Here is a 25,713-nt window from a genome sequence, read left to right as displayed (position 1 = left end):
AGAAAAGGCACTTTATGGAAGTGAGTTTCTCTGAAAAAAAAACATTTTCCACAGCCAGGAACACCTATGTGGCTCGATTCTCATTCTGAATATTGTCAGTTACACAGCTCTGTCCCCTCTGGAATGTCATGAAATGAAATCTGCAATAATGTTTTCTGTTCAATTGTGCCTGTTGACCACCTGAATTTTTCTTTTTCTTTTAGGCATTGGCACATTAATAGCAAACAATGTTTATGATGCAGCCTACCCACTTCACGATGTACGTATGCACTATGAAAAAATCCAGTTCTCTGCTGGTGTCACTCAGGATACATCCATTCACAGACATTCTTATTTGCTGGCTGTGATATTGAAAATCTCTTCTAAGTGTGATTCTAGTATGAAAACTCTTATATAAGAGTTTGTTGTGTTGTTGTGACCTAAAAGTAAAATTAACAATGTAGGAACAGGTAACCAAACTTTTCTTTAGTTTTTTTTCTGCTTTTATGTCAGTTATTAAATTATTTTCTTTCTCCAGGGTGAATATGAAGGCCAAAATGATGACATGAATGAAAGAAAGGTAAAATGCAAAATTTATTTCATGTTATATTTAATGTAATAAATAATGTTCTAAATCTCATTGTAAAGCCTTAGCCATTGTACAAACAAGTAGATGTTTTAACAAATGCATATGCTTTTTTAATTACAAATTTTACTCTATTTCTGCATTTAAAAATGTTTCTCCAAGATTTTTATAATGTCTTCTTACAAAGCATGTCAGTTAATTTAATTTGAAATTTACATCTTGAAATGCTTCCAGATTCCCTCTGCATGCATATACAAGATTTTCAACGTGTCAGGAAGCTAAAATTATTAAATAACTCATATAATATTTTTATTTTCCTAACCAAATGCTCCTAGAGAGCTGTGGTTACTAAAATAAAATATAGTTGTACTTTTCATTTGATTGTGCATTCAACTAAATTGCATGCAATTTCTAAAAATCTGCTTCTAATTATTTTGTAAATAAAGTTTTTAGCTATCAAAAGACATTCAAAAATAGATCAATCCTCAAGAGAAAATGTGAATTCAAACTGTGTTTAATATATATGCTTACTTTTAGAAATGGGAAAAAGACATTTAATTACTATTAAATAATCAATTTAGTTTTATAGATTACTAATAAGTAATCTATTAAAATCCTTTCCATATCATTCTCTAATGTTTGTTCATTTTATTTTCCTTGATATGCAAACATGGGATAGGAAATGCAGAGGGAAAATAATAGGGAGAGAAAGGGGAAGAGGGCAGAATCAAGAAAAAGGGAATGTTTGGAAACCTCCAGTATTTACTATACTATGAACACTGATTTCATACAAATAAATCTGATTTCTTCAATGCTGAATTAGTAAAATTTGAAAACATAATCTTTGTAGTTTTTGGTAAATAATGTTGCCATTCAGCCACTAGATGTCTTCATGTGCCGTATACAATTTAATTTAATGTATGAACCTTGGTAAGCAAAACAAAGTTAGAAAACAAACTATAAAAGAAGCTCTTTTATTTGTGTCTGTTACTTTGAACTTTTTGTTCATGAAGGCATTGTCTCCTCTGGACTTGCAGAATTTTCTCTGAGAGGCAGCTCCACAGATTACTGACTTGGAAAACAAATATTTTAGACAAAAAAAACTGAATTAACATTAGTCAATGGAGGAAAATTGGGTACTATGGAATGGGGGAGAAGAGGGCCTAGAAGGACCAGTGTCTGGAAAAATATTCCCCCTACTAGTTGCATCTTGTGCTGCCCTCTTTTTATTCTGCTTATTAGGCTCAGTTATGAAGTGTTAAGTATTAAAAACATAAAAGCTTCTTTCCAGAAATACTTCATTGATTATTCACATATGTCCCTGCTGCCTAGGCCTTGAATCTTCTGTAGTATTCCTATGCATAACATCATCTGTTTTCTATCTGAATCTAATAGTCTCAGTGTTTAATTTCCTGAAGAACCCTGATCAGGTTTAGAAGAAAGGGGGGCATTTTTAAGCTTTTTTTTTTTTTTTTTCTTCTGCCCCCTTTTATTTTGCCCATTTTAATGTCTCTGTATCTTTGAATTCAGTTTTCTCTTGTAAAAACCCCAAATATGAACTCAGTCCTTATGGGGTACTTAAACCAATAGGGCAGCACAAGTAATTAAGGTTTATGTACCAGTTTATAACATAAAAAGTTAATCCTTATGAGCCTTCTTCAGGATTTCCTTGGAGAAAATGCACAGTGATGCAACACTTTTGTCCCATCCTACAAAAATTAGAAATATGCAATGAAAACCTGAGACTGATGGGGTTTCGGTTTTTCCTAAGACTAAAGGGATTTCCCAGTTTCAGTGTGATTTCTGCTTTAAAAAAAAAAAAAAAAAAAAGAAAAGAAAATATTTTTAAGAAAGGTATTGAGCAGCAGAATGGTGATAACTCACCATGAGTATAAACACTGGTTTAGTCTTTAGGTTTCTGGCCCACTGGTAACTTGAAACCCTTCATTGCTATCTCTATGTTTGACATTAAAAAATGCATGAGGGTTTTGTAACCCATCTGGGAAATCCACTGTTATCATATACTAGAACAGCATCCCTATTATTAGAAGCAGATTAGAAAATTCCTATAAACTTACAGAAAGTACCTGTTCCTAAATGGAATGCTATTTTAGACAGAACTTTCTTTTTGCTCTTCAAATTCCATTCTGTAGCTGTGTTCAAAGCAGCCTTTGGGGAGTTTTAGGAACGTAATAGTTTTAACTTTCTTCTTCTGTATATGTTAGTGAATGCATTTATTAGTAGTATTATTTATGGAAATAAATAAAATTTTGTAGGTAATGCTTGGGGAGTAATGGCAAGGGGTGATTTTGAATAGGCAAGAACAAGTATTCATATGAAAATATCTTTATGGCAGCCAGGACAATCCTCTTCAGTGAGGTTGTGTCACATAAATCATGGGAATGAAAGAGGGAATAAGCAAGACTATCCCAAATTCTTTGCCTCTTGCAGTTGAGTATGTCATGGTCAACCTACCCCAGCCCCTTCAAGGTTTCCTTTTATCCCTGCTCCTGTTCCAGTTGGATTCCTCCCACTGCAAGAAGCTTCCATAGAATCTGGTCTTTCCTTTGAGCTCTCTGTAAGCTGTGGGGGAATCTGCATTTCCAACACCAGATGTGGCCTTGTGTGATGTCCCCAGCATGGGGACACAAGTGGCTTTTCTATGGGTGCTGGTGGGTTTAGCAGCCCCAAGAGTGCAGCAAGTATTTTTAACTCTTAGAAGATGTTTGTGAAAACATAAGGGATAACTTGTTTCAAGTTAATTTTCAGGTTTTTGTTTTAGTGGTTTTTTTTTTCTTTCTTTAGTTGCTCTATCAAGAATGGGCAAGATATGGAGCGTTTTACAAGTTTCAGCCTATCGACCTCATAAGGTAATGTGCACTTGTAAAAAACACCAAGGGACCTTGTTCTGAGGTGATGCAGATTAATTCATTTTCACTTACTTCAGCAAATGAAATCTTGGATTGATCAGAACATTGAAAATAATGTCCTCTCTGCTTTTTTTTTGTGGCTCTGATAATAATTTACTATAACAAAAATCCATTCAACCATTGTTACATATACTTTTGGATAATGCTTATTTCTGGAAGAATGTCATACTTGTTTTTGGGGTCTTTCAGGTATTGATTTGTTCAAAGGAGAGGAATTGCCATTTACATTGGTGAATTTTTATTGGAGGGTATGATCACAAAATCTGGCAAATAATCAGAAGCTGGTGTTCACATCATGAATCAGTGTGAAAGTATTTGACAGTTTTTAGATGGATTTGATTTTTTTACTCCTGGTTTTACAAGTTTTATTTGTCTGAACACATCCATATGTGTTCCCAGTAGGGTTTTTTTTTGTATATTTATAAACTTTTTCTTTACAAACATGGAAGAAGTTGGCTCTAAAATAAGACAAAACAAACCAGTCATAATTTTTAAGGATTTCCCACAATAACTAAAAGAAGCCAAAACAAAACAATTTTTGTTTTATCGTATTTTGTTTCTACTATAAATACCGAGTGAAGAAAAAAAAATTGAGTAAACAGCTGACTAGAAATATTCTTTTATAAGATGTCTACCTAGAAAGAAATGAACTAAGATATTAAGAAATAGAAAAAAAAATCATCAAATATCTGTTTTTAAATCATTTGTATATGCAAAAAAGATGACAATTGTTACCATTTGTCTTTTGAATAACCAAACCCCAACCATTTTTTATTATATGATCTGCCCCTATGTGATTGCCTGCAAAAGCTGCTGTTGGTAATATGGATAACCAATAAGCTTTGTAAAATATTTTGTTATATTTGGAGCTAAAGCTGAAGTACTCCATGTAGTTTTTCAGAGAGTTAAGCACTAACTTTTAATGTGAAAGGAATTGCTCCTTACTGGGAGCAAGATGTTGCAAACTGGCAAATGGAACTGAGAGCATCAAACCCTACTAAGGTTCTGTGAGGCTTGGAAATTTCCACCTTGTTTTGTTTCAAAGATTTGGTGCAAAATTTATGTACCTTTTGTATGGCAGTTACTGTGGGACAAGCTCCTGTACGGAACAGGTAAACTCAGAATGAGATTACAGCACCTGCTGTGTTGTTAGTAAATATTACCAGTGTTAAATGGAACTGTGACTGGCTAGAGGAACTCTCAAGTTTTAGCAGACCTGACAGCTCAGCTGAGTTAAAAATAGAGGTACATATGCTTGCACTCCATCTTCATTTGTATTTTGCTGTCTCCATTATAATGTTTCACTGTGCTGATATGATTTCATAGAAATCCTGTGGTTTAAACTTCTGTGAGAAACAAAAAGAAGACCAGACATGTGCAATTGATTGTCTGTTCTCAGAGATGACTTTTCTTGCTTTTATCTTCCATATTTTGCTTGACTGCAAGTTTGACTGTTACCACTAAAATAAATGTGGTTTTTATTTCCTGGGTAATGTTAGAGCTTTAGTGTAGATGTACCTGGAGAATGGCCACCCCTTTCTTCCTGCTGGTATACTTTTGTGCCATGGGGGTATCTGAGCTCAGCCTTGATGTGGATACTTATTCCCTTGGCAGACATCAGTCACACTTTGTGCTTTTCAGTAATTTACTGTGACCCTCCTTTCTTAGACTGCTTAGATTATACTCAGCTTTTTTTCTGAATTTTTTTTTTTTCTGGTGTAACTTAAGTTTAAATTCAGGCTTTGATGGACAGATGAAGCAGCATTTATCTTCCTTTTTACTCAAAGCGTTTTCTGCCTCCTGTTTTCAAATGCATTAACTCTGTTGAATTTTCAAATCCAGCTTGCAACATATATTTAACTATTACTGTTTCACTCTTATTCAAACTGAAAGTCATTCTTTAACTCAAGTGTCTATGCTGGAAGATTAGATGTGGCACTGTAGAATTTTTCTGGTGCTTCTGACCATACAGTTGTGCCAGTTCCCAGTTGATTGTACACCAAAGACAGGAACCATATTTTTGTTATGCTCACTCTCGGTACAGCCTGGGGATTCTCTTCTAATGTCTGTAATCCTCAGGGAATTTAACTACACAGTCAGGCTTGGAAAATTTTAAAGTTCTTAATAACAAAAGGAAATAAAGGACCATTATAATATTCACCAACAATTCCATTCAATCCTGTCTCTTAATCGGTAAAAATATCCTTTTCTGGCTTTGTGGACTGCTTTGGGCTATAAGAAAGAGCAAATTTTTTTTGTCAAGGAAATGCAGCTGCGAATAAGGAAGGTTTCACCAAATAAGAACACAGTGCGTGTTACATATTTCTATTCTACAGCAGAACAATTTCAGTTAAAGACTTCAAGGAAATATATAGTGCATATTGTGCAAGTAATAGTGTGAATTGAAGTTTGATTTGTAAGATGTTACAACACCTCATCTCTCAGTGCACATCCAGATATAAAAACACATTGAAACACAGTCTACCTAATGCAGTGCTTTATTTTCAAAAGTGTATGAAAGTCCAAGAATGAATTTCAATTTTTTTTTTTGTTTGAGTCTTTTGAACTCAAATGAAGAGGATTATAAACAGTTATTTGAGAGAGAAATCATGAATTATTTGCTAGCAGATATCTTATGCTAAAAGTACTGAAAATGATGAATGAAAAGTACTGGACCTTAGTCATCTCAGGAAGGCCTGAGGGATATATTAAAAAGTAGAAAATGAGAGCTGCAATTTTAGAATGTGCAGCGCTCTGGAGGTCTGTCTGTTTTAAGGCACCTTTTCTGACATCCTAATTTAAGTATTGATTTTCACTAGAGAGGAGTTTCTCTTGTGTGACTTTTTTATAGGAATGCACTTATCAACAGTAATTCCTCTCAATCCTTGCACTGTAATATAAAAAATGCTATAAAAACATCTGTGGCTCAGTGATTTTCTTCTATTTTTGATGATTTTCTTTTCTCAGATGAAGATGAGTTCAAACTCAGTTTTTAGCAAGTTCTGAAGTGATGCTACTGTTGATCCAGAGACAGGGAAGATGCTTTATGACCTTGCATAAAGAAAACAGGTTTTGTATTTTTACATACTATTGAATATTAATCAAAGTTTTAACAACATGATTTTAGAATTAATAGGTTGTCCTTAGACCTCCTCTCTGCACAAAGCAGGGCTGGCTTGAAAGCCAGATCAAATTGCTCATGCATTTTGAATTCTCCTGGGATGGCGATCACACAGCTCCGCCTCTTCCAACACTGCACCACTTTCAGGAATTTTTCCTCCCTCTTTGGACCAAGTATTCCTTGATCTTATTTGCAGTCATTGTTTTTGTCTTTTAGCAGTACACCTCTGATGACTTTTATCAAGTCAAGAAAATACACAGAAGTGCAAGAAGTGCAGTAGAAATTTATGAATAAATTTTATTTGTGCTTGTAATGCAACATTTATCACTTTGGAGCTCTAAATGACAGACAAAGGGAGTAATCTAAGGTTACGAGGTCACAAAGATGTGGTTTTCCTTCCGAGACAAAACCTTAACTCATGGAAAACTGGCACATCTTCCTCTTAATGAGCATCTTGAAGCACCTGCAGCTGGAAAGCCAAGTAGGAACTGAAATTCTAGGAGCAGACCATCCTTATAGAGCGGATGTCACCTTTTAATCTCTTGATCTATTAATATAAGATTACGTTACCCCAGGAAAATGAAGCAGAGTTGGCTCATTTCTAATCGAGGTGGAGCTTATTTTAATATCACTGCTTCTACAGGCCCCAGCTCATTTTCTAATGGTTTTCCATATTTTAATTTCTATTTCCCATTTCTAGAACTTCACCAAATTTTTTAGTAGCTAACCAGCTACATAATCTATAACAAGATTACTTTCAAAGCTCCAAATGCCTCTTGCTGTAAAGCCTGAAACTGGGAAGACATGTGAAATTGAGACTACGTATACAATAACTCTTTTTGCAGGAGCAGGTAGGGAAAGCGTGTTAACTAAAATATTATTTATAGTGCACAGAACATAAGTCAAAACTCTGGAGTTTCTGTTGGTCAAACTGTCTAGCTAATATATTCCCTCTTTCCTATCTTTAACTCTGTTTTCCTTTGGTATGGAAAATTGTTTCACCTCGGTGTGTAATGAATTCTGGCCTTTCATTGTGGTGTACCCATGTTGAACCTGCTCTTGACTGAGCATCCTCAGTTCCCCCGCTGTTCCTGCCATGAATGCTGTGTTTCTAAAGGAGCTTGCTTCTCCTGGCAGTTTTTAAAGCTGTGACAGACCTGTGATCCAAAGTTTGACCATCTCAGCTCTGGAAACTGTTGCCTTCTCTTTGAGTGCCTTGGGGCCTGCATAGGACAGCACTCAATGTAAGCAATCAGGCACCCAAATTGTCAGTGCTGGTTTGCCTTCTGACCTTTTGCTTCTTTCATTATCTTCACCATAAAAACCCCAAACCTGGAGGTATCTGCTTACCCTACTTAGGGTAGTTTTAAAATAGAGATTAAATAAGAATAGGGGACTTCTGCTAAAATGTTGTTTTTATTGTCTTTAAAGATTGGTGTTTCTTCCTTTGCAAAAATGTGGTTAAGATCAATTTGTTGTGCAGCTTGCCCCAACTGAGCCCTTCTATGCTGCCTAATGCCTGAACAAATTACTTCTTTGTTCACCACCATGATTTGCAGTCACATCTTCAAGTCTTTTTTGCTCCACATAATGTCTAGAATTCTCAGGACTTGAAAATAAAGTCTGGGATGCCCAGTCCCAGAGGAAATGTTATTCAGTCACTACTTATTATAACTATGGGGTTATTGATCCTCAAAGTAGCGATTCTTTTGTATGCTTTTTTTTTCCAGCTCAGCTTCTCTGTCCCTCCTCTGTTATTATGGTGAACTAATCTCACCAAATATTCCTTTTTTTTTTTTTTTTTTTTTTTTTTTTTTTTTTTTTTTTGTGAAATGGAGCCACTTTGGCAGAAACACCCCTGTAGCATCTGGTTATCTCTCAGGGGCTGAAAAACTCTCTCTAATGCACTGTGTGCCTGCAACTCTTTCCTGACTGTCTTCAGCAGGCAAATCTTCAACGTTCACGGAGATACTGAGGCTGCCTGCAAGGAATTGTGTGTTAGGAAAAAGAAAGAACAGCTTTAAGCCTGGAAAAGTGCAGAAATCGAGCAAACACAGCACTAAGTAGGAAAATGCCCATGAGCTCTACCAGTATCTTTGGCACTTGTCCATCCAGCTCCTTTCCAATGCTCTGCCAAGCACAGGCCTGAGCCAATAATCTGAGCATATCTTCTGCTGTAACCCTACTGCACTTTGAGGCCAACATCTTTTTATAGTTCCAAGAATCTCTACAGTAAAGATTCCTACCCAGTCAGATCCGTTCAGCTTGCAGTTCATCATCATTAAAGCTCTAGGTGCAGGGGAAGTGCTGTGCCAGCATCCACTCATCCTTGATGTCCCTCCTGCCAGAAGCAGAGAGCTTCCTGGAGGGGGCCAGAAGCATCTGGGACTCTGGAGCAGAGTCTGAGCTGATGAAAAATCAACATTTTCCCCATAATTATATCTCTTTTCCTTTTGCATGATCTCATTACAGCCCACAACCCCAGTTTATTTATGAATGGCCTTTATTATCATGCCATACATCCATGGTCTCCATTTTAGGAGTTTGATGCTAGGGCAGCACTTTTCAGCTGAGTTGTAGAGACTTTTCCCTCCCCTCACTGGGACTTCTCATCACAGGCCTTACCCAAGTGCTCCAGCCATTGTTTATTGCAAAGCAGAGGGGTTTTGCTTGTGGTGCATAAATCACCAAGGAATTTGTGTTGAATTATTCTGCTGGATGCAGGCCTGTGACTGGAGTGAGATGATTTACTTACAGCTCTGCATTTCACAGACTTTGCCAGTCCTGTAGGAAGTGCTTCTCTCTGTCTCTCTTGGCAAGGGCTTGGTCTTATTTATCGTTGCTTGTATGAGAGATGGAATTTTAAACCAGTAGGGTTGGATTGTAGTGGTGAGAAAAAACAGATCCCTGCTTTCTGATAAACATAATTCCCAGGCTTCAGACCACTGTCCGAGCACTAGGATCCTCATTACCACCCAGATTCCTCCTGCAGTGGGATTTTCAAAAGCTAGATCCAGCAGAAGATGTGTATATCTACATCAGGACTGCAAAGTCAAGTCTCTGATGATTGAGGGTGCTGCACAACTTCCTAGGGTGTCCCGCTTTGACTGTGGAGTTTTGTAGGCAGTTAGAATTCAGTTTTCTTTGTGTTAAGAGCTGTCTCAGGCTAAGTTCAATAGTGCCTGAATGTTACCTAAATTTCACAGCCAAAACTTATATTTTTGAATGGACATGACTGACAGGTCCCACCCAAAAGAGGTGATGTCTTTGGAGGTGACATGAGTGTATTTTGATAGGAAATGGAAATTTGTTCTTTCAAACTGGAGGGAAAAAAAAGACAGAGGTGAGAGGCCACATGTGGAAACAGAAGTTGTGCACATTTAACTATTTACCTGCATATGAATATTTGTAGGAATCTACAGGTGTGTGTGGCTGGGAACTGCAGGGAGTAGAAAACAGCTGGTGTATTTGGTGGCTACAGGTCTGCTTATCTTTCTTGTAGAGCTGCTTTTAATGTCTTAGTCTCTGTAGAAGGTTCTGACTGTGGCTTACTGGGTTGAGAGAAAGTTCTTTTCTGGCTCCTGAGTGCTGACCAGGGGTCAGGACCAACCCATTTATGGTTATTCCCCCATGCTAAGATCTTTTGTATGAGGATCCTCTCTGTCCATAAGTTATATTAGGACAGGCCATGGCTTTGTCTGATCCAGTAACTTGTCTCTAGCGTTGGACAAAACCAGGTTCACAAGGGAAGAGATTAAGAACTGGGCACCACATAAAAATTATGCCCAGAAAAAACAAGCTTAAGGAAAGCTTTCAATATGGCAAATCTGTGAACTTCCACAGTCAGTACAGAGAGCAGAAAAATTAAGATTTTGATGCTGTATTGAGCAGGGGGTAAGAAAAGGATGGAACCAGGCTCTTCTCAGCTGTGTCCTGTGACAAGAGGTGATGGGCACAAATGAGAGTGAGGTAGATTAGCCTGTAGTTCCATAGGTCCTTCTTCTTGCCCTTCCTGAAAATGGGGGTCACATTTGTTTTCCTCCAGCTTTTGGGCACTTCTCCCAGTTGCCACCATCAATCAAAGTTTACCAAGAGCTGCCTTGCAATGACATCTGCCAGCTCCCTCAGCCCTCGTTGGTGCATCCCATCAGGACCTGTGGACATATGGATGTCCAGTTTGCTTCAGTATTCCCTGACCCAATCCCCTTCCACCAAGGTGACTGAAAGATAATTTTTTATACTTGTTTTTAATTGGAAATGATACATCTGTTTATTAGCCACCAGATGGTATCTATCTGACAGCAGTAACACTGTGCAAGCACTAACAAGGACCTACTTATTAAAATAAAAACATGAAATGAATTTAGGCTCTGCAGTATGGGTTAGCTATATTAACTTGAAAAGCAAAAAAACTCTCATGAAATATTAGTTATTATAAATGAAAGATATTTAGGAAAAGATGCCAGTATTTGAGGTTCAAACTCTTGTTAAATGAGATGAATAAAATCATGCAAATTATCTTGTGGAAACTGGAGATTAGGGAAATGATGAGATGCAATGACCTCACATTTGTTCAAGTACAAAAAGGCAGAAAAACAAGTTGCAATAGGTACTAAAAAAATAGGAAATAAAAGACTAAGTAACCTCCTTTCCTAAAAGAAAGTCCAAAAGAAAGGCTGATTCATATGATATAGGTTACTCCTTATTTGTATTTGTTTCTTATAGAGAAAATATTGTCTGTATAACTGAATGAATTGCTTCTTATATAGAGTGTCACTTGGTGCCCTGAGTTGTTTATAAAATGAAACTTCCTTCTTCACAGGTAAGCTCTGATCGACTTTCATTAGCTTTGAATTAGCCTCAGGTAGCCATGGATTTTTAATTTTCCAGGTTGGGAAGGTTGCTGACTTTTTTAAAAAATGCTAAATAAAGAGAACAAACTAAAGAAAGGTGAGGAGAGGCAGAGTGTCCATGGGTTGTCTTATGCATGAATTCTTGGATGTGACAGGCAAAGCACTGCATTGCTCCTGTTGAAAATGCCTTCCCTGAGCAAGGTGTGCCATAGCTTCTGCAGCTCAGGGACATTTAGAACTTTTTTACACTAAGCACATGACAGGAAACATCAACAGAATAATGTAATCAGGCACTTAATCCTTTCAAAGCTGTTCTGACGTTTTGTATTGTCCCAGAACAGAGAGGAGAATGCAATTACAGTGCCTCTGACTCCAGCATTGTGATGTTTGCTTATCCATTTGGCAGTTGTCAGCCTTAATTTCTGTCTCAGTCACATTACATGTCTACTTATTATGCTTCTATTGTTCTTTCTCCTACAGTCAGTAAACAAAGGCTTTTTTTTCAGTTTATAATCCATCACCACCATGTCTGCACTTTCAGCTGTATTCTGACAATTTCTTGGAATGGAAGCCTAAGGTTCGTGAATCTGTGAGGCTTAGAGAGTGGTTTGTTCTAGTTTTATTTCTTTTCAAGATAAAATTTGGCCTTTTGCTATTTTAAATTGCATTTAATACACAAATCCTGACTATTATTATTAATTATTATCATAAATTATTAATATTATTATTAATAATAATATTTCCCCAGGGTTTTTGAATACACTAGAATTTGAAAATTTTAATATCCCCTTCCTCTACAACATCAGATTCTCCCTGTTCCTCTGCTGAAGAGTAATTTTTCTTAAGAGCCAAAAATACTGGGGAAAAACACAGTTTTACCTCTAAATAAAATTCGCAATATCTTTTCTTCATGGAGTTGCAATATTTTGATAGTGGACTTTTTTTTCTCCTATAAGGAATCACAATTAAAATTCCACAGTGCCTTGAAAGAAATATATCTGTAATTTAGGTAGGTTTGACTCCAAACTTTTGTACCATTGGAGGACACAGCAAATATTTGTTAGGTAATGTTTTCAAACAAGAACTTTAATGACAGGGGCTTGATTAAATGGCTGTGGTGGCACATTTCTTCATTCTGTTTTCAGGGGAAAAGGGTCAGGTTCTAAACTCCATTCAAAACCACATTTTTAATCACTCTCTACTGGACATGCTTGATTTTTATGCCCAGTATAGGGGGAAAAAAAGTGCTTTTACCTTGGACAAAGTCTCCTTTCTTTGTTTTCTGTATGCAGAACCAGCTGGCCTTTCTAAAGGACATTTTCTTTCCTACCTCAAACTCGGATGCATTGCAATTTATCTGAGCTTCTGTAGTTGTTATTTTTTCCCCCTCTTAAAATTTTAATAAAAAAAGCTTTTCAGTCCCTTGGCACGTTGTTCCAAGTGGGATTGTCTTCTGCCAGGATCTTTTCTTGGCTTCCATATTGCTCCATTTGGTGCACTCTCTGTGTATCTGGATTTAGCAATGATATGTTCCTTCCTGAGACTGCCTGGATGGAATATGTGCTGTCAGGCACAACCCTGGTGGAAATCTCCAAGATCTCTGGATGCACAGCAGCCTCAATGCTGCTGCTGAGCAGTAATTCCACCCAGGTGTCCCAGATGGTTGTAATAAATGCTTGAATCTTGCCCTGAGAAAATTTTCAAGCAAAGAAAGAATGGCAAATCCAGAAAAGTTTGGACATAGGCAGCTCTACTTGGGGTGAAATCTTGGGGTGTTCAGTAATGTTCCTGATCATCTTGTAGTGACTGGGGCTTTCTCTATACTCCAGCACTCTTTCTGAAAGAAGTCTGCAGTTTTGAGATGGAAACTTTCTATGGTGGGAACTATTATCTCAGAATCAAAGGAAATATCTGTGTTCTGAACTTACCATGTGCTAGAATTTTCTTCTCACTTTCTAAGGGTAGTCACAGTTCTACCTGCAGTGTAATGGTAGATTTTCTTCTGGTTGCAGAAGCTCTGAAAGAATAAATTGTGTTCTGGGGGCTGTTGCTGAGTGTCAGAGAGGGAATGTGCACCTGGACAGGGAAAGAAAACTTTTAAACTAGCCTTGGCAGTAAAGATGTTCTGATATGAAACTAAACTGCTTGTCCTTCTCCCCAACAGCTGAAACACCAGAATTTCACCTCCAAACCATGCAAATAAGTTTATTTTGAAGGCATCAGTAATATGTGTGACTTGGTTGACCATTTGCACAGGGGAAACCTACCCTAGAGGCAGCTGTAAATCAGTTTCATTTTGCATAGAGACTATTGAATCTGAACGACTCCTCCACCAAAGGGATGGTGGAATGAAATGGAGACATGAAGTGACAGCTGGCCTAGAGTGGGCTATGGAAATTTAAAAACTGAAGGATTCTTCACAGATTTCCCAGTTAGGTGACTCAGTGTCCACAGCGCCTTTTTCTCGCTTTTTTAGCTTTGTTCCTGAACATCTCCAGAGTTCTTTCCAGTGTGTGTCACGCACCACATGCTTTATTCACATTCCAGGTACCCGCACTTGTTTTCACAGAGTCAAAACTGAAGGGTTTTTTCCTTTTCTCTTTCTCCCTCCTTCTCCAAACCTTAGTCTATTTATAAATTGCACAACTTGGCATGGCAGCACTGTGACCAACGTGCGAGCAGAGGGTTTAATAATCAGTTATTCTGTTTGATGTTGGTTTTGCAACCCGACAGACCAAAGTACATTGCAGATGTCTGGTTGAAGTGTTATATGGGCGAAGGAGAGGGAACTGAGCCAACATTTCTGCTGTGGCCTTCTCAACACTTCTAATTCTGGGAGGGAATACACTTTCTACAGGTGGTTGTTGTTGGTGCTGCTGTTGGGAGTTTTTTTAATGCTGTTTCTGATAATCTGCTGGAAGAGCAGCACTTGTTCAGCTTGTTCAGGAGTTATGGGTAATTTGACCAAATCTTTCCTTAAAGACGTGATTCTTGTTCAGGAGAACTCAGTACTTGGTAGGTGGCCATTTAATCAGGCTTTACAAAGTCCTCTAAAATGAAAGACACAAAATTTCACCGTATAATGTATCAACACACAGAACAAAAGCCTTGGGTGCTGCTCCTGATAGGAGCAGTACACCTTCTTTATCAAAACCATTTGCCCTTTAGTTTGGGAATAAACCCTGCCTCCATGGAATGTGTATATATAAAGGGGCATTTCCCTAATGCAGAAATAAAGCTCACACAATGCCGGGGCACACTTTTTTTGTGACATTCTGCAGTATCCATGAGCACACTTTGGAAAGGATTAGTCCTTAGCTTTGCCTGGGTATATGTGAGGCAGATGTGGATTAGCTACTGAGGTAGGTCAAGACTCTGGTCTCAATTCTCCTCTTCTGCCATGCCAGCATAAATCATGGATAATTCCTATAGGATAATAAAATCAGACTGGTTTTACCCCAAAGTAAATGAGAGAACATGCCAAGTTCTTGTTGAAAAAATATAAAAATGTGTAAAAATACATTTTCTTGACTTATGTCTTCCTCTACCCTTGAAGCATACATTTTTTTCCCCTCTGTTCATTTACTACTAAATCCAGCAGCAGCGGCAGTAGATGTTGGTACAGGGGGTCACAGGTGTCTGCAGAGCCTTGACTGCTATTCAGAGGAACCAGAGAAGAGTTCTTGGGGTGTGTCAAAGAAAGGACATGGCTATGTCCTGTGTTCTTCTGACTTGATTAACTCATGTCTAAATTGTTCATTATGTTTCCAAGCTCTGTCATTGCTTCTCCTTAGATTATTTCACTTTCTGGGACATCGGTGGACTGAGCTTGGGCACAGCATGTTAATTGTTTTCGTTTTTCAAAATAGTTAAGACACAAAACACAGTGCAGTTTTCTTCCTGACAACTGCATTTTTTCCATACTGCCAGGACATTGTTGAGCTCTTCTCACTTTCTTTTGGCATGGGTACAAATAGCAACCCTTCCCTTTATAGGTTACAGGTCACATTTATCACTAGAAGGCTTAAAAATTTGAGGGGAAGCCTCTTGAGCCATAAACTTCCCTGACCTTGATCAGCTACTCTTTAGTGCTGCTAGCATTTGAACTCTTTCTGTGCGAATCTGTGGTCCTTTGTCAAAAGAGCAGAGAGTTTTGATCAGCTTAGATTGTGGACAGTTTTTTTTGTGCCTGCTCTGACCTATTTGAAACACTTTACTAGCTGTGCCCATTGCCCACCTCTACAAACAAGGGAGCAGAAAGAAAATATTAGCAGGATAATCTCTGGTTCTCCTTTTCCTGCTTTAGTATCAAATTTAAGGTTGTCACTCCCCAGTCAGAAGGAAACTTGAGAGCAAATGGATTTTCCCTCTATCCTCTGCTGTTCAGCACCATTTCTGCTGTTTGTTGACTCACACAAAAGGCTTGAAGAAAAGCTTTAGGCCTTCTGGTTAGTTCTGTATTTCAATCAAGTATTCCTTCTTTCACTTCATGTTTTAAAAAGTGCATTAAAGTGTGTGTATTAAACAAATTATACTAAAAACATAGTATATTAACAAACAGGTATATTAAAAATATATCTTTATTTTCAAATGTGAAAATAAAGGAAAACTTCTTCTTATAATTATCACCAAAATTACCTGGCATGTGCCAGGTCAGAGGGCAGTCCCACAGTATATGGCTTGTATTTGCAACACAAATATTTATATTTATCATTTCATAAAATATGCTATATCAAATAATGCCATATTGCCTTGTATTTTCTGCAAATCCATTATCCCAAGGTACTTCAAATCTTAACTTATTGCCATTCAAGCCACGCTGTGATGATTTCACTTGTGCTGTTTGGTAACTCATACAGTTTGTGGCTCCGCGTACCTTGCAGCATCAGGTGTAGGGGCTGTACTCTTTTCCTTGAAGATTCCTGAAATTTCCCAGCTTCTGGGTGCCATTCCCTCATACTGAAGATAACGTTGTCTGTGTATCTCCTCTAAATGCTTCTGTTCTGCTTTTCCCTTTAGGATTGCATGCATCCTTTCTAAAGCATAAGCAAATTTGGTTAGACATGAGAAAATAGAAGCACTCATGGAAGGCAAAACTAAAATAGGCAGGATTGCACTGCCAGTTTTCCATGGGAGAGCCTGGAAGTGCGGAGTTAGCTGCAGCTGTGATGGTGTGAGAACAACAGCAGGATCTGTGGTAATAAAAATCCCTCACTGTTGCTTCCCTTATCCACTTCATCTGAGCTGGAAGTGACTGTGGAGGCTTGTCTTGCTATCCCTTGGTTCTTTGCCATGGTTGCACTCCTGCCCTGTCTCTCCTGTGGTATGTCTGGCCCCTAGACCCAGCTTCTGGAGTAGAAAATTTCAGTTTGGGCCTCCAAAAGTCTCGTTTAAGCATTTTCAGTAGGAATGATATAAATCTGGGGTGCTGAACTTGGATAAAACTTTCCTAAGGTAAATGGGATCAGAATAAATCTCAAACTGGGATTGTGCTCAACCTTTATGAGGACATTGTCTTTCTTTTATTAGACGTGACATCATGCATTTATTTTAATTTTTGCTGCTATCAAATTTTTGCTGCTGACTCACACTCCATGTCATGCCCCGAGTGCTCTCTTTGTAGCTGCTTTCTGTCCAACACTGCTCCATCTTCTTTGGCTTGTGAAATGTTTTTAACCTTGTTGGTTTTTATCTAAATTTTGGTGAATTCTTGAGTTCTCTGAAGCTCTTTGGGTTTTGCAATATTTGTAATCACTCCTAACTGTCCTTTGGAATGATCAGTGAGGTTCATCCATGCTTAGTTTACTTCTTGCAGTGTGATTCATGAAGATGCTGGGCTGAGTTCTACCACTTATTTATCAACATCTGCAGTGGGCTGTTCCTCAGAGCAGACACTGTTTTTTCTAACCAGCTGTCCAGGGGCTGTTAACCTGACAAAATTATTCTTTCTGAAAAGACGGTGCTAAGTGTGCAAGTAAACTTTGCTCCTTTAGCAGCAGTTCCAGATTAGTCATCTTTTAAGATACTAGAGGATGTTGTCAGTATGGTCCCATAGATGTTATTTCTATGACTCTCACTAACTGAATCCAGGAGTACAGCAGAGGCAAAAATTAATGTGCTCCTCTGAGGCGCCAAGTATTTTCCAATGTTCCCTCCTATTTCACTGACTTCTTTTAAGAGATGCAAAGACCACAGTTTTCTCTGAAAAGATATTATGTATTGCAATGATACCTGCTTATTTCAGCTCAGGAGAATGATCCAGGACTGTCTTTAACTTCGCAGAACAGAGAAGCCCAAACTGACAAATGCCTAAATCATCCCCTTCATTTGTTCCTATTGTCTTCAAGATCCTCAGGGTTTTCATTCATGTCTTTCACAATTTGAATTTTAACTTTCTGGTACTCTTTAGTAGCTGTAAAACACATTTTAAGCTTATATCCTTGACATGTGGCTTTTCTTTTTTTTTTTTTTTTCCTCTTTTTCAGGAAGTATTTTGGAGAAAAGATAGGACTTTATTTTGCATGGCTGGGTTTATACACAGAATTCCTCATTCCATCTTCAGTAGTTGGGATTATTGTATTTCTATATGGATGTATAACCATTGAAAGTGACATTCCTAGGTAAGCTTATCTGTGATCCATGGTTTGTTGTTTGAAAATTATGAGACTGTGCTTTTTCTTATTAATCTGTGTGAGAATAACCGTTTTAGCTTGTCTGAAGAGCAGTGATGTATAATTACCAACCCTGTGATCATTACAAACACAGAGGTATTGAAGAGGTATTTGAAGGGCACACATTTATTTGACTGGTTAGTGTCTCACTTCCTGAAACAGAAATGTGAAGTGAGTCCAGAGTATTGAGTTTGTTTTCTGAGATATTAATTTGCTTTTTATGATTGCACATGGCTCACTGCTCAATCAGAAAGTCATTACGTAAACTTCACTGAAATTAATGCAAACACTGTCCACAACTCTTGGAACACTTGATTCCCATTAAAATTAGGCCATTTGTACAAGTAAGATGAACAATAGTTACAAGACTTAGCAAATGTCAGCAGATCAAGGGATGGGATTCTGCCCCTCTGCCCTGCTCTGCTCAGCCCCCCCTGCAGGGCTGCCTCCAGCCCTGGGATCCCAGCACAGGAAGGACAGGGAGCTGCTGGAGCCAGGCCAGAGCAGGGACACCAATGGGATCAGAGGGATGGAGCAGCTCTGCTGGGAGGAAAGGCTAAGGGACCTGGGATTGTTCAGCCTGGAGAAGAGAAGGCTTTGGGGTGACCTCATTGTGGCCTTGCAGTGCCTGAAGGGAGTCCACAGGAAAGATAGAGAGAGACTCTGGACAAGGGCCTGGAGTGACAGGACAAGGGGGAATGGCTTCACACTGACAGAGAGCAGGTTTAGAATGGATGTCAGGAAGGAATTCTTCCCTGTGAGGGTGCTGAGGCCCTGGCACAGGTTTTCCAGGGAAGCTGTGGCTGCCCTATCCCTGGCAGTGTCCAAGGCCAGGCTGGATGTGGCTCTGAGCAACCTGGGATAGTGGCAGGTGTCCCTGCCCATGGTGGGAGATGGAACTGGATGATCTTTAAGGTCCCTTCCAACGCAACCCATTCTATGATTCTATATTTAGTCTTCACAGTGTTCCCCTTCTAGACAAAAATAATGTTGAGTTTTGTGTATCCTGAGGGGAATATGCTACACAAAAACTGCCAAAGTGACATTGTGGTGTTAATGTCTACTTCCCAGTGGGGGAAAAAAAAAAAATCATTCCTGTGAGTTGTCTGTGTCTGATTTCTGCTGGATACTGCAGTACTCGTATGCTGATCACACTCATGCCAGTCCCTGAACTGACAGCTTTTAAAATCACTGCAGTAGGACAAGGTTACTGATAAGTAAATGATGAACAGCACCACATCTGAGGCAGGGTCTGTTTTCTTAGCTTGATCTGAATAAATCTTGGTGCTTGTCGGGGTGAAAGCTTGTGCTAACATTTAAACTCTAGTGAGATTTATGGATGATATGTATCTGCAGCACCCTCTGCTGCCTTTTGAAATAGAGAATTACTGTAACAACGTGAGAGCTGGAAACAGCTGCATGCTTTTCAAACCATATAATATAAACATATTCATAATACAGCTTGATTTGTCCTTTTTTTTTTTCATTTGAAGTCGTAAGGAAAAACCTATTTCAGGATGGTCCATATAGGAGCAATCATAATCACCATATGCCAGCTATCATTGAAATAATGTGGCAACTCAGCTCATGATCCTGGCAAGGACATTTGAGATTTACACTACTCAGTTCACCTAAGTGAGACTGTGCAGGTACAAAAGGCTTTCACATCCAAACCTCATGGAAAATACTGAAAGCATTCTCAGCCCTGACAAGAAGTGTTTGGCCTGTTAAAGTGATACTGATAATGTTTTTTTTCAAAGATTTTTAGAATCTGAATACATACATAGCAAATAAAACTGAGAATCAAAATAACAACCTTACAGTAAAGATCTTAAAATCTGTAAAATATCTTTTTTCTCATATTTTTGTAACACCATATTAAAAATGTGTATTTTGACAACAGTGCTGAATTTCCTCTGAGACCATTTCAGTCTTTTTTTTTCAGTGATTTAAATCTGATCTGTATCAAATCATGTAACTGACTGCAGAGATGCAAACTCCACTTTTGTGTTTGAATTTTGTTTTTTTAGTGTGGTTAACCTCAATCTTCAGTGATGTTGTCTTCTTTAACTCCCTAATACAATGCAGTGATCAGTATGGTTGAGTGTTGCATCATTTTCCTGTTGGCAAGGTGGCTATAAGGGTTTCAAAAATTACTATCCATGAATAGGCAAAATTACTATCCATGAAAAGGCAATGAACCTTGAGGTATTCTGGTTTGAAAACAAAACCAGTGAGAGACTCCAAGTCAGAAATACAATTTTTTAGGAAAAGTGAAAAAGAAAACAAAATACATGCAATAATGCAAAAGAAAAACCACTGACAGAGTCAGAATACAACCTGACACCCTTTTTGGTCAGGGTGTTGGTAGCAGTCCAGATTGGAATGGCTGCAGTCCTCCTGGAAATCCAGCAAAAAAGCCTGAGGCTGGTGTCCCAAATACCCAGATTATATCCAGGTAGGTATGCTTGGCTCCTCCCTCTGGGCGGAGCATCTAACAATGAGATGTTACTGTTTTTATCAGTGACATTCAATGGCCCATTATCAGCTGATGTCTCTTGGGAGGGAGAATTGGTTGTGAAAGAGATAAGAAACAACTGCCCACTTAACAGGAGACAACTGCCATACAGATGGCAAATGGAATACATCTTGCCTTTCAATCTGGGACATGAGAAAACACACAGCTCCTGCTCTCTGCAAGTACAGGCCACAGATATTGCAGACAGCTTGTAATAGCTGTGATGTGCTGCTCAATATCAGTACTGCAGATCCACAGTTTTTGAGCTGGGATACTCAGACGACCCTGTGCCCTTGTCTGTCACAGCAAAGAGATGTGTGACCAGCGCAATGCCTTCACCATGTGCCCCCTGTGTGACAAGTTCTGTGATTACTGGAACCTCAGCTCTGCCTGTGCCACCGCTCGAGCAAGTCACTTGTTTGACAACCCTGCCACGGTTTTCTTCTCCATCTTTATGGCTCTCTGGGGTGAGTATTGCTTTGCAAGCTAACAGTGCCGTTTGATGTTTGGACTCTTCACAGCATAGCAAAGTGCTGTTTGATTGAATGTGATCCCTATGGCTTTTGGAAGCTGGCAATCATTAGAAGGCCAGGGAGAACTGTTTGTGTTGAGACTGGGGAAAGCAATATCACTGTCAACAGCAAGCTCTGGAATAAATGGAGTTGTGTAGTTCAGGGAAGAAAAAAATGTTTTTTCTTCCTCTACTGCTGTGTTTAGAATCACAGAGTTGTCAAGTCTGGAAAAGATCTACAAGATCATCGAGTCCAGCCTTTGACTGATCTCCACTTGTCAACTAAACCAGAGCACTGAGTGCCATGTTCAGGTGTTTATTAAACATCTCCAATGATGGTGACTCCACCACCTCCCAATACCAATGGGAAGAAATTCTTCCTGATGTCTAACTTGAACCTCCCCTGGCACATCTTGAGGCCATTTTCTCCACAGAGGAAATTATGCCATTAAAGGCACTTCTAAACTTTGCCATGTTTTTGCTAATTTATCTTTATTTTCCATCAACATGTCACACCCTTTTAACACCTTCTGCATTTGGAGCCAGAATGTATTTGAGAATTGGTACAGAGCAGACAACTGAAAGGGTCTAATTTAAGCATAGTCCCACTACCTTGTGGGACAATTCAGTCACATAATTTTATCAAAACTTTATGGGATTCCAAGAGCAATGGGACTATTTTAATTTTAATTATAATATATTTTAGAATATCCCATTTAAACAAGCTTGCTTTTCTTTAATGGTAAATATCCCTGTCTCCATGAGGATATCAAACCACTTCATAAACATAAATTAATGCATTGCAGTATTACTCTTATTGTTTCTGGCCTCACCTCTGCTCTGTGTGTGTACTGTGCCTGCATGAATTATTGCTGGTATTATGCTCTCCTTTACTCTAGAGCTTGTTTATTGTGAAAGTTAAATGTGTTATTGCTACTGTAAAATGATTTTTTTATTTCCCTATTCATTGTTCCCAAAATGAAATTATCATTCTTAATATGAAACTGAGCAAATATGTTATTCCATTATAGCCATCCCTCAGCAACCAGTGTGTTATTCTTTGCAAGCCTATTAAGATTTTACAGCTTGTTTTAGAAAGGACTGATTGGTGGCTTGGCATTGGGTGAGGACAGCAGAAAGTTTTTAAGGAACTTGCAGACAGAACAGATAATGGAAGCAAGAAGCATTTATTTACCAGTTCCTGGAAGCCCTAGAGCAAACGTTAGAGATAATTATGACTGAGAAATAGAAAAAAGAGGATTAATTTATAGACTATCAGAAGAATTCATTTTACCACTTCAGATTACAGGGTAGACTGGCAGATTGTCACCTGCTGCTGTGAAGCTTAAGATAAATAAAATACCATTTTCCTGACAAAGAAACTCTACTGTAAACTGGCATCTATGCAAATGAGAATTGCCACTGAACCTCATCCAGAACAATTGTATTTTAGTATCAGCAATGCAACGTGCAAAAGAAAATGTTGATATATCCTTGCACTAAGACAAATTAGTAGAATCTGTTATGGAACAGAACAGGACAAAAAGTTCCATATGCACTGCTTTTAAAAAAAGGCATGTAAGAATAACAAAATTCTTTCAGATCTGTAGCCCTCCTCCAAAAAAATGTTTCCCACAGATTAGAAAAGTCTGTTCTTGGGACCATGATAACTGAGCTTGTCAGTTCAAGAAAATGCAGCCGGCACACACAAAGAGCAGCAAAGCGAAATAATGGAGCCTTTACTAACTCTGCCCAGCTTTCCTATTAAGTATTAGATTACACCAGATTTTGCTGCCCTACTACTAGAGGCTGTGCTGGTTATATCTAGAGCTCAGTCTGTTGAATGGCAGAGCTCACACACGCACACACCTATTCCAGGTGTATATTTAAAAGAGCAAACTAAGGTGATCTGGGCCAGCTTCATTTCATGAGGGTGTTGTGCACAGAAACTATTTTGTCTTGCTTATCTTCTCCCATTCTTCAGAAAGCAGAAGGCTTTCTATGGTAAATATCTCCAAAGGAATCATGCTTTTAGTAGCTGATCCTGATTCCTCATGAAGTGTCTTTGTGATTCCAGCAGTCCTGCTGCAAGTGTCCATATTCACAGTAATGCCTGGCTGACTGGGCTTGGTGTTCTGGTGATACTGGTGTTCTGGTGATGAATTTCAGTGTCAGATGCCTTTATTAGAAGTTTTACAGAATCACAGAATGATTTAGGTTGGAAGGGATCTTAAAGCTCATTCAGTTCCAATTGTCCTGTCATTGGCAGGGACACCTGCCACTATCCCAGGTTGCTCAGAGCCACATCCAACCTGGCCTTGGACATTTCCAGGGATGGGGCAGCCACAGCTTCTCTGAAAAATCTGTGCTAGGGCCTCACCACCCTCACGAAGAAGAATTTCTCCCTAATATCCAATCCAAACCTCCTCTCTGTCAGTTTAGTTTTTCTGCTGGTGTAAGTCAGTGCAGACGTGCTGATTTCAGAGCAGCTGCTGCATCAAGCCAAGTAGGTTCTCTTAGAGCTAAATGTGGAACTGAGTTTTTTTATAACAGGAAAGAATGGAATGAGTAATAGCACCCTATAAAATAACCAAATGTTTTTGTATTTAGGATATCTAAAAACCCTTGAATTTTCAAACCATGCTAAATATAGCTTTTATATGTCCTCTCTTCTATAAGGGAGGAACACAGATACCAACCTTGTTGCTAATATCTGGATTTGCTTTCAGTGTGCTGCCAGTCCTATCTTTAACTTATATTTATTTCTTATATGAGGAGATTATACCTGTGAAGAAAATATTTGCAGCTAACTGTTGGGATAGATTATGATTTGTAAGAGGCAGGTTATTTTCACAGAGTTCCCACTTTTCTCAGTGTTATCTGACAGTTTAGATGCAGTCAAGGGAAGCTGATCTGATTCTCCACTGCTATCTGTCTTGTGGGGCTATGCGCAAGATGTTCAAAGTGATCGAACAGTATTTTTCACCCACTGAAAAAGTGAGGTGAAGCATAAGAAAATGGAAAACAGTGCCCCCAGTTGTTTATAGGTATAGCTTTTAATTATGAGCAACTAGGGAAAGGGCTATACTGAGGAAACAGTAATTATGAGAGGACAGCCAGGAGACTGTAAATATGGGACAACAGTAAAATATCTGTTCCTTCTTATTAGTAAAAAAGGAGAGGCAGGAGGCTGAACAAGGGACCAGTCCTTTAGGGCAAAATCACCATGTCTATAAGGGTAAAAAGCATTTAACTACACCATTGTAATATATTTCAAAATATCTTTTTCTACATCTTGCTGTGGATCCTAGTTATCTCAGTAGCTGGCTAAACCTACCTCAGAATGCTTCATGGTGAATTAAGAAAGATGATGTCTTCCATGGATACCCGCAGTTATGGATTCAGTTCCATTCCACAAGAACTTAACATTGGCTCTGGACAACCCATGTTCCATCTTTCTGTATTTTATTTTTAAAAGACAGTGATTATTGTCCCAGTGTTTTGCTTGCATTCTTTCTTTAAAACAGGGCCTGAGGCTGTTTTTTAGTTCTTAATTTTAAAGGGTCAAGCATGATGGGATTCAAATATCAATTGAAGCTTACAAGTAACACGAACATTTGCTACAATGATTTGGACTCATTTTTTAAATTTTTAAATTTGTTTAATTCCTTTTAAAGCGACCATGTTCCTTGAACAATGGAAGCGTTTGCAGATGAGATTGAGTTACTTCTGGGATCTAACTGGACTGGAAGAAGAAGAGGTAAGTCTCCTTTCCCTGGGCTAATTTACTGTGTTAATTGTTCTATATATGCAGATCATATAAGCACTGATGTATAGATGTCTCACTAGCGTTCTCCAGCCCAATGCAGTTTGTGGCTGTGTTTAGATAAAGGACTATAACTGATACAGTCTTGAATATCAATGTTTATTTAGGAAATCCTCACCTATATCATACTGTTCAGCTGTTAATAATGTTAACTTATTAACTTCAGTTAATAATGTTAAATTATAAACTCCAGTTCTGAAGTTAATAACGAATGTTGAAAAGGATTATAAGGTAAGAGAAGATCATGTTTTGCTGAGAATGCCTGTATGCCATCGTACAGTGTGCAATAACACAATGACAATGAATAAATACTTTGTCATGTTACTTCATTATGTATAACAAGAATTCTTTGTGATGATGACAGCCACAGGTCACAGTACCATCAGCAATTTTTGCATCGAGGTCTGGGTCACATCTATGATGCCTTAGGTACTCCATCCTGACCTCAAGGTGCTCACCAACAGAGCTGTTTCAAAACAATAAATGGTGTGTGTTTCTACAAAAAGAGCTTTCCAATGAGCCATGGGGTCTCCAGCCATAACCTGAAGTAACTGAAAATGAGGCATACTTTTTTATTGGTATTTATAATGCCCCTAATTTTGTTCTTAGTTCCATCCTTTGGTTTGCTCTAATGACTCTCTCATCCAAGGATTCATTTCTAACCCTGACTAAAGAGAGTGCAGTTACTAAAATTATAAATAAATATCATACGAAGAAC

At 38.4% G+C, this 25,713-nt stretch overlaps 1 protein-coding gene across 1 annotated transcript in view; it reads left to right on the top strand.

Moving 5' to 3' along the window:
- ANO2 (anoctamin 2) overlaps window positions 1-25,713 on the top strand; it is a 138,094-nt gene that overhangs the window by 31,909 nt on the left and 80,472 nt on the right. The window contains exons 7-12 of the mRNA XM_053977572.1: window positions 204-259; window positions 518-559; window positions 3,371-3,435; window positions 17,955-18,089; window positions 20,965-21,125; window positions 24,847-24,929. Coding sequence (XP_053833547.1) covers window positions 204-259; window positions 518-559; window positions 3,371-3,435; window positions 17,955-18,089; window positions 20,965-21,125; window positions 24,847-24,929 — 542 coding nt within the window. The remainder of the gene's footprint in view (window positions 1-203; window positions 260-517; window positions 560-3,370; window positions 3,436-17,954; window positions 18,090-20,964; window positions 21,126-24,846; window positions 24,930-25,713) is intronic.

Source organism: Vidua macroura, chromosome 5 (assembly GCF_024509145.1).
Source record: "Vidua macroura isolate BioBank_ID:100142 chromosome 5, ASM2450914v1, whole genome shotgun sequence".
NCBI lineage: Eukaryota > Metazoa > Chordata > Aves > Passeriformes > Viduidae > Vidua > Vidua macroura.
The sequence above is the reverse complement of the archived record's forward strand: the minus strand, read 5'-3'. Positions and strand labels throughout refer to the sequence as shown.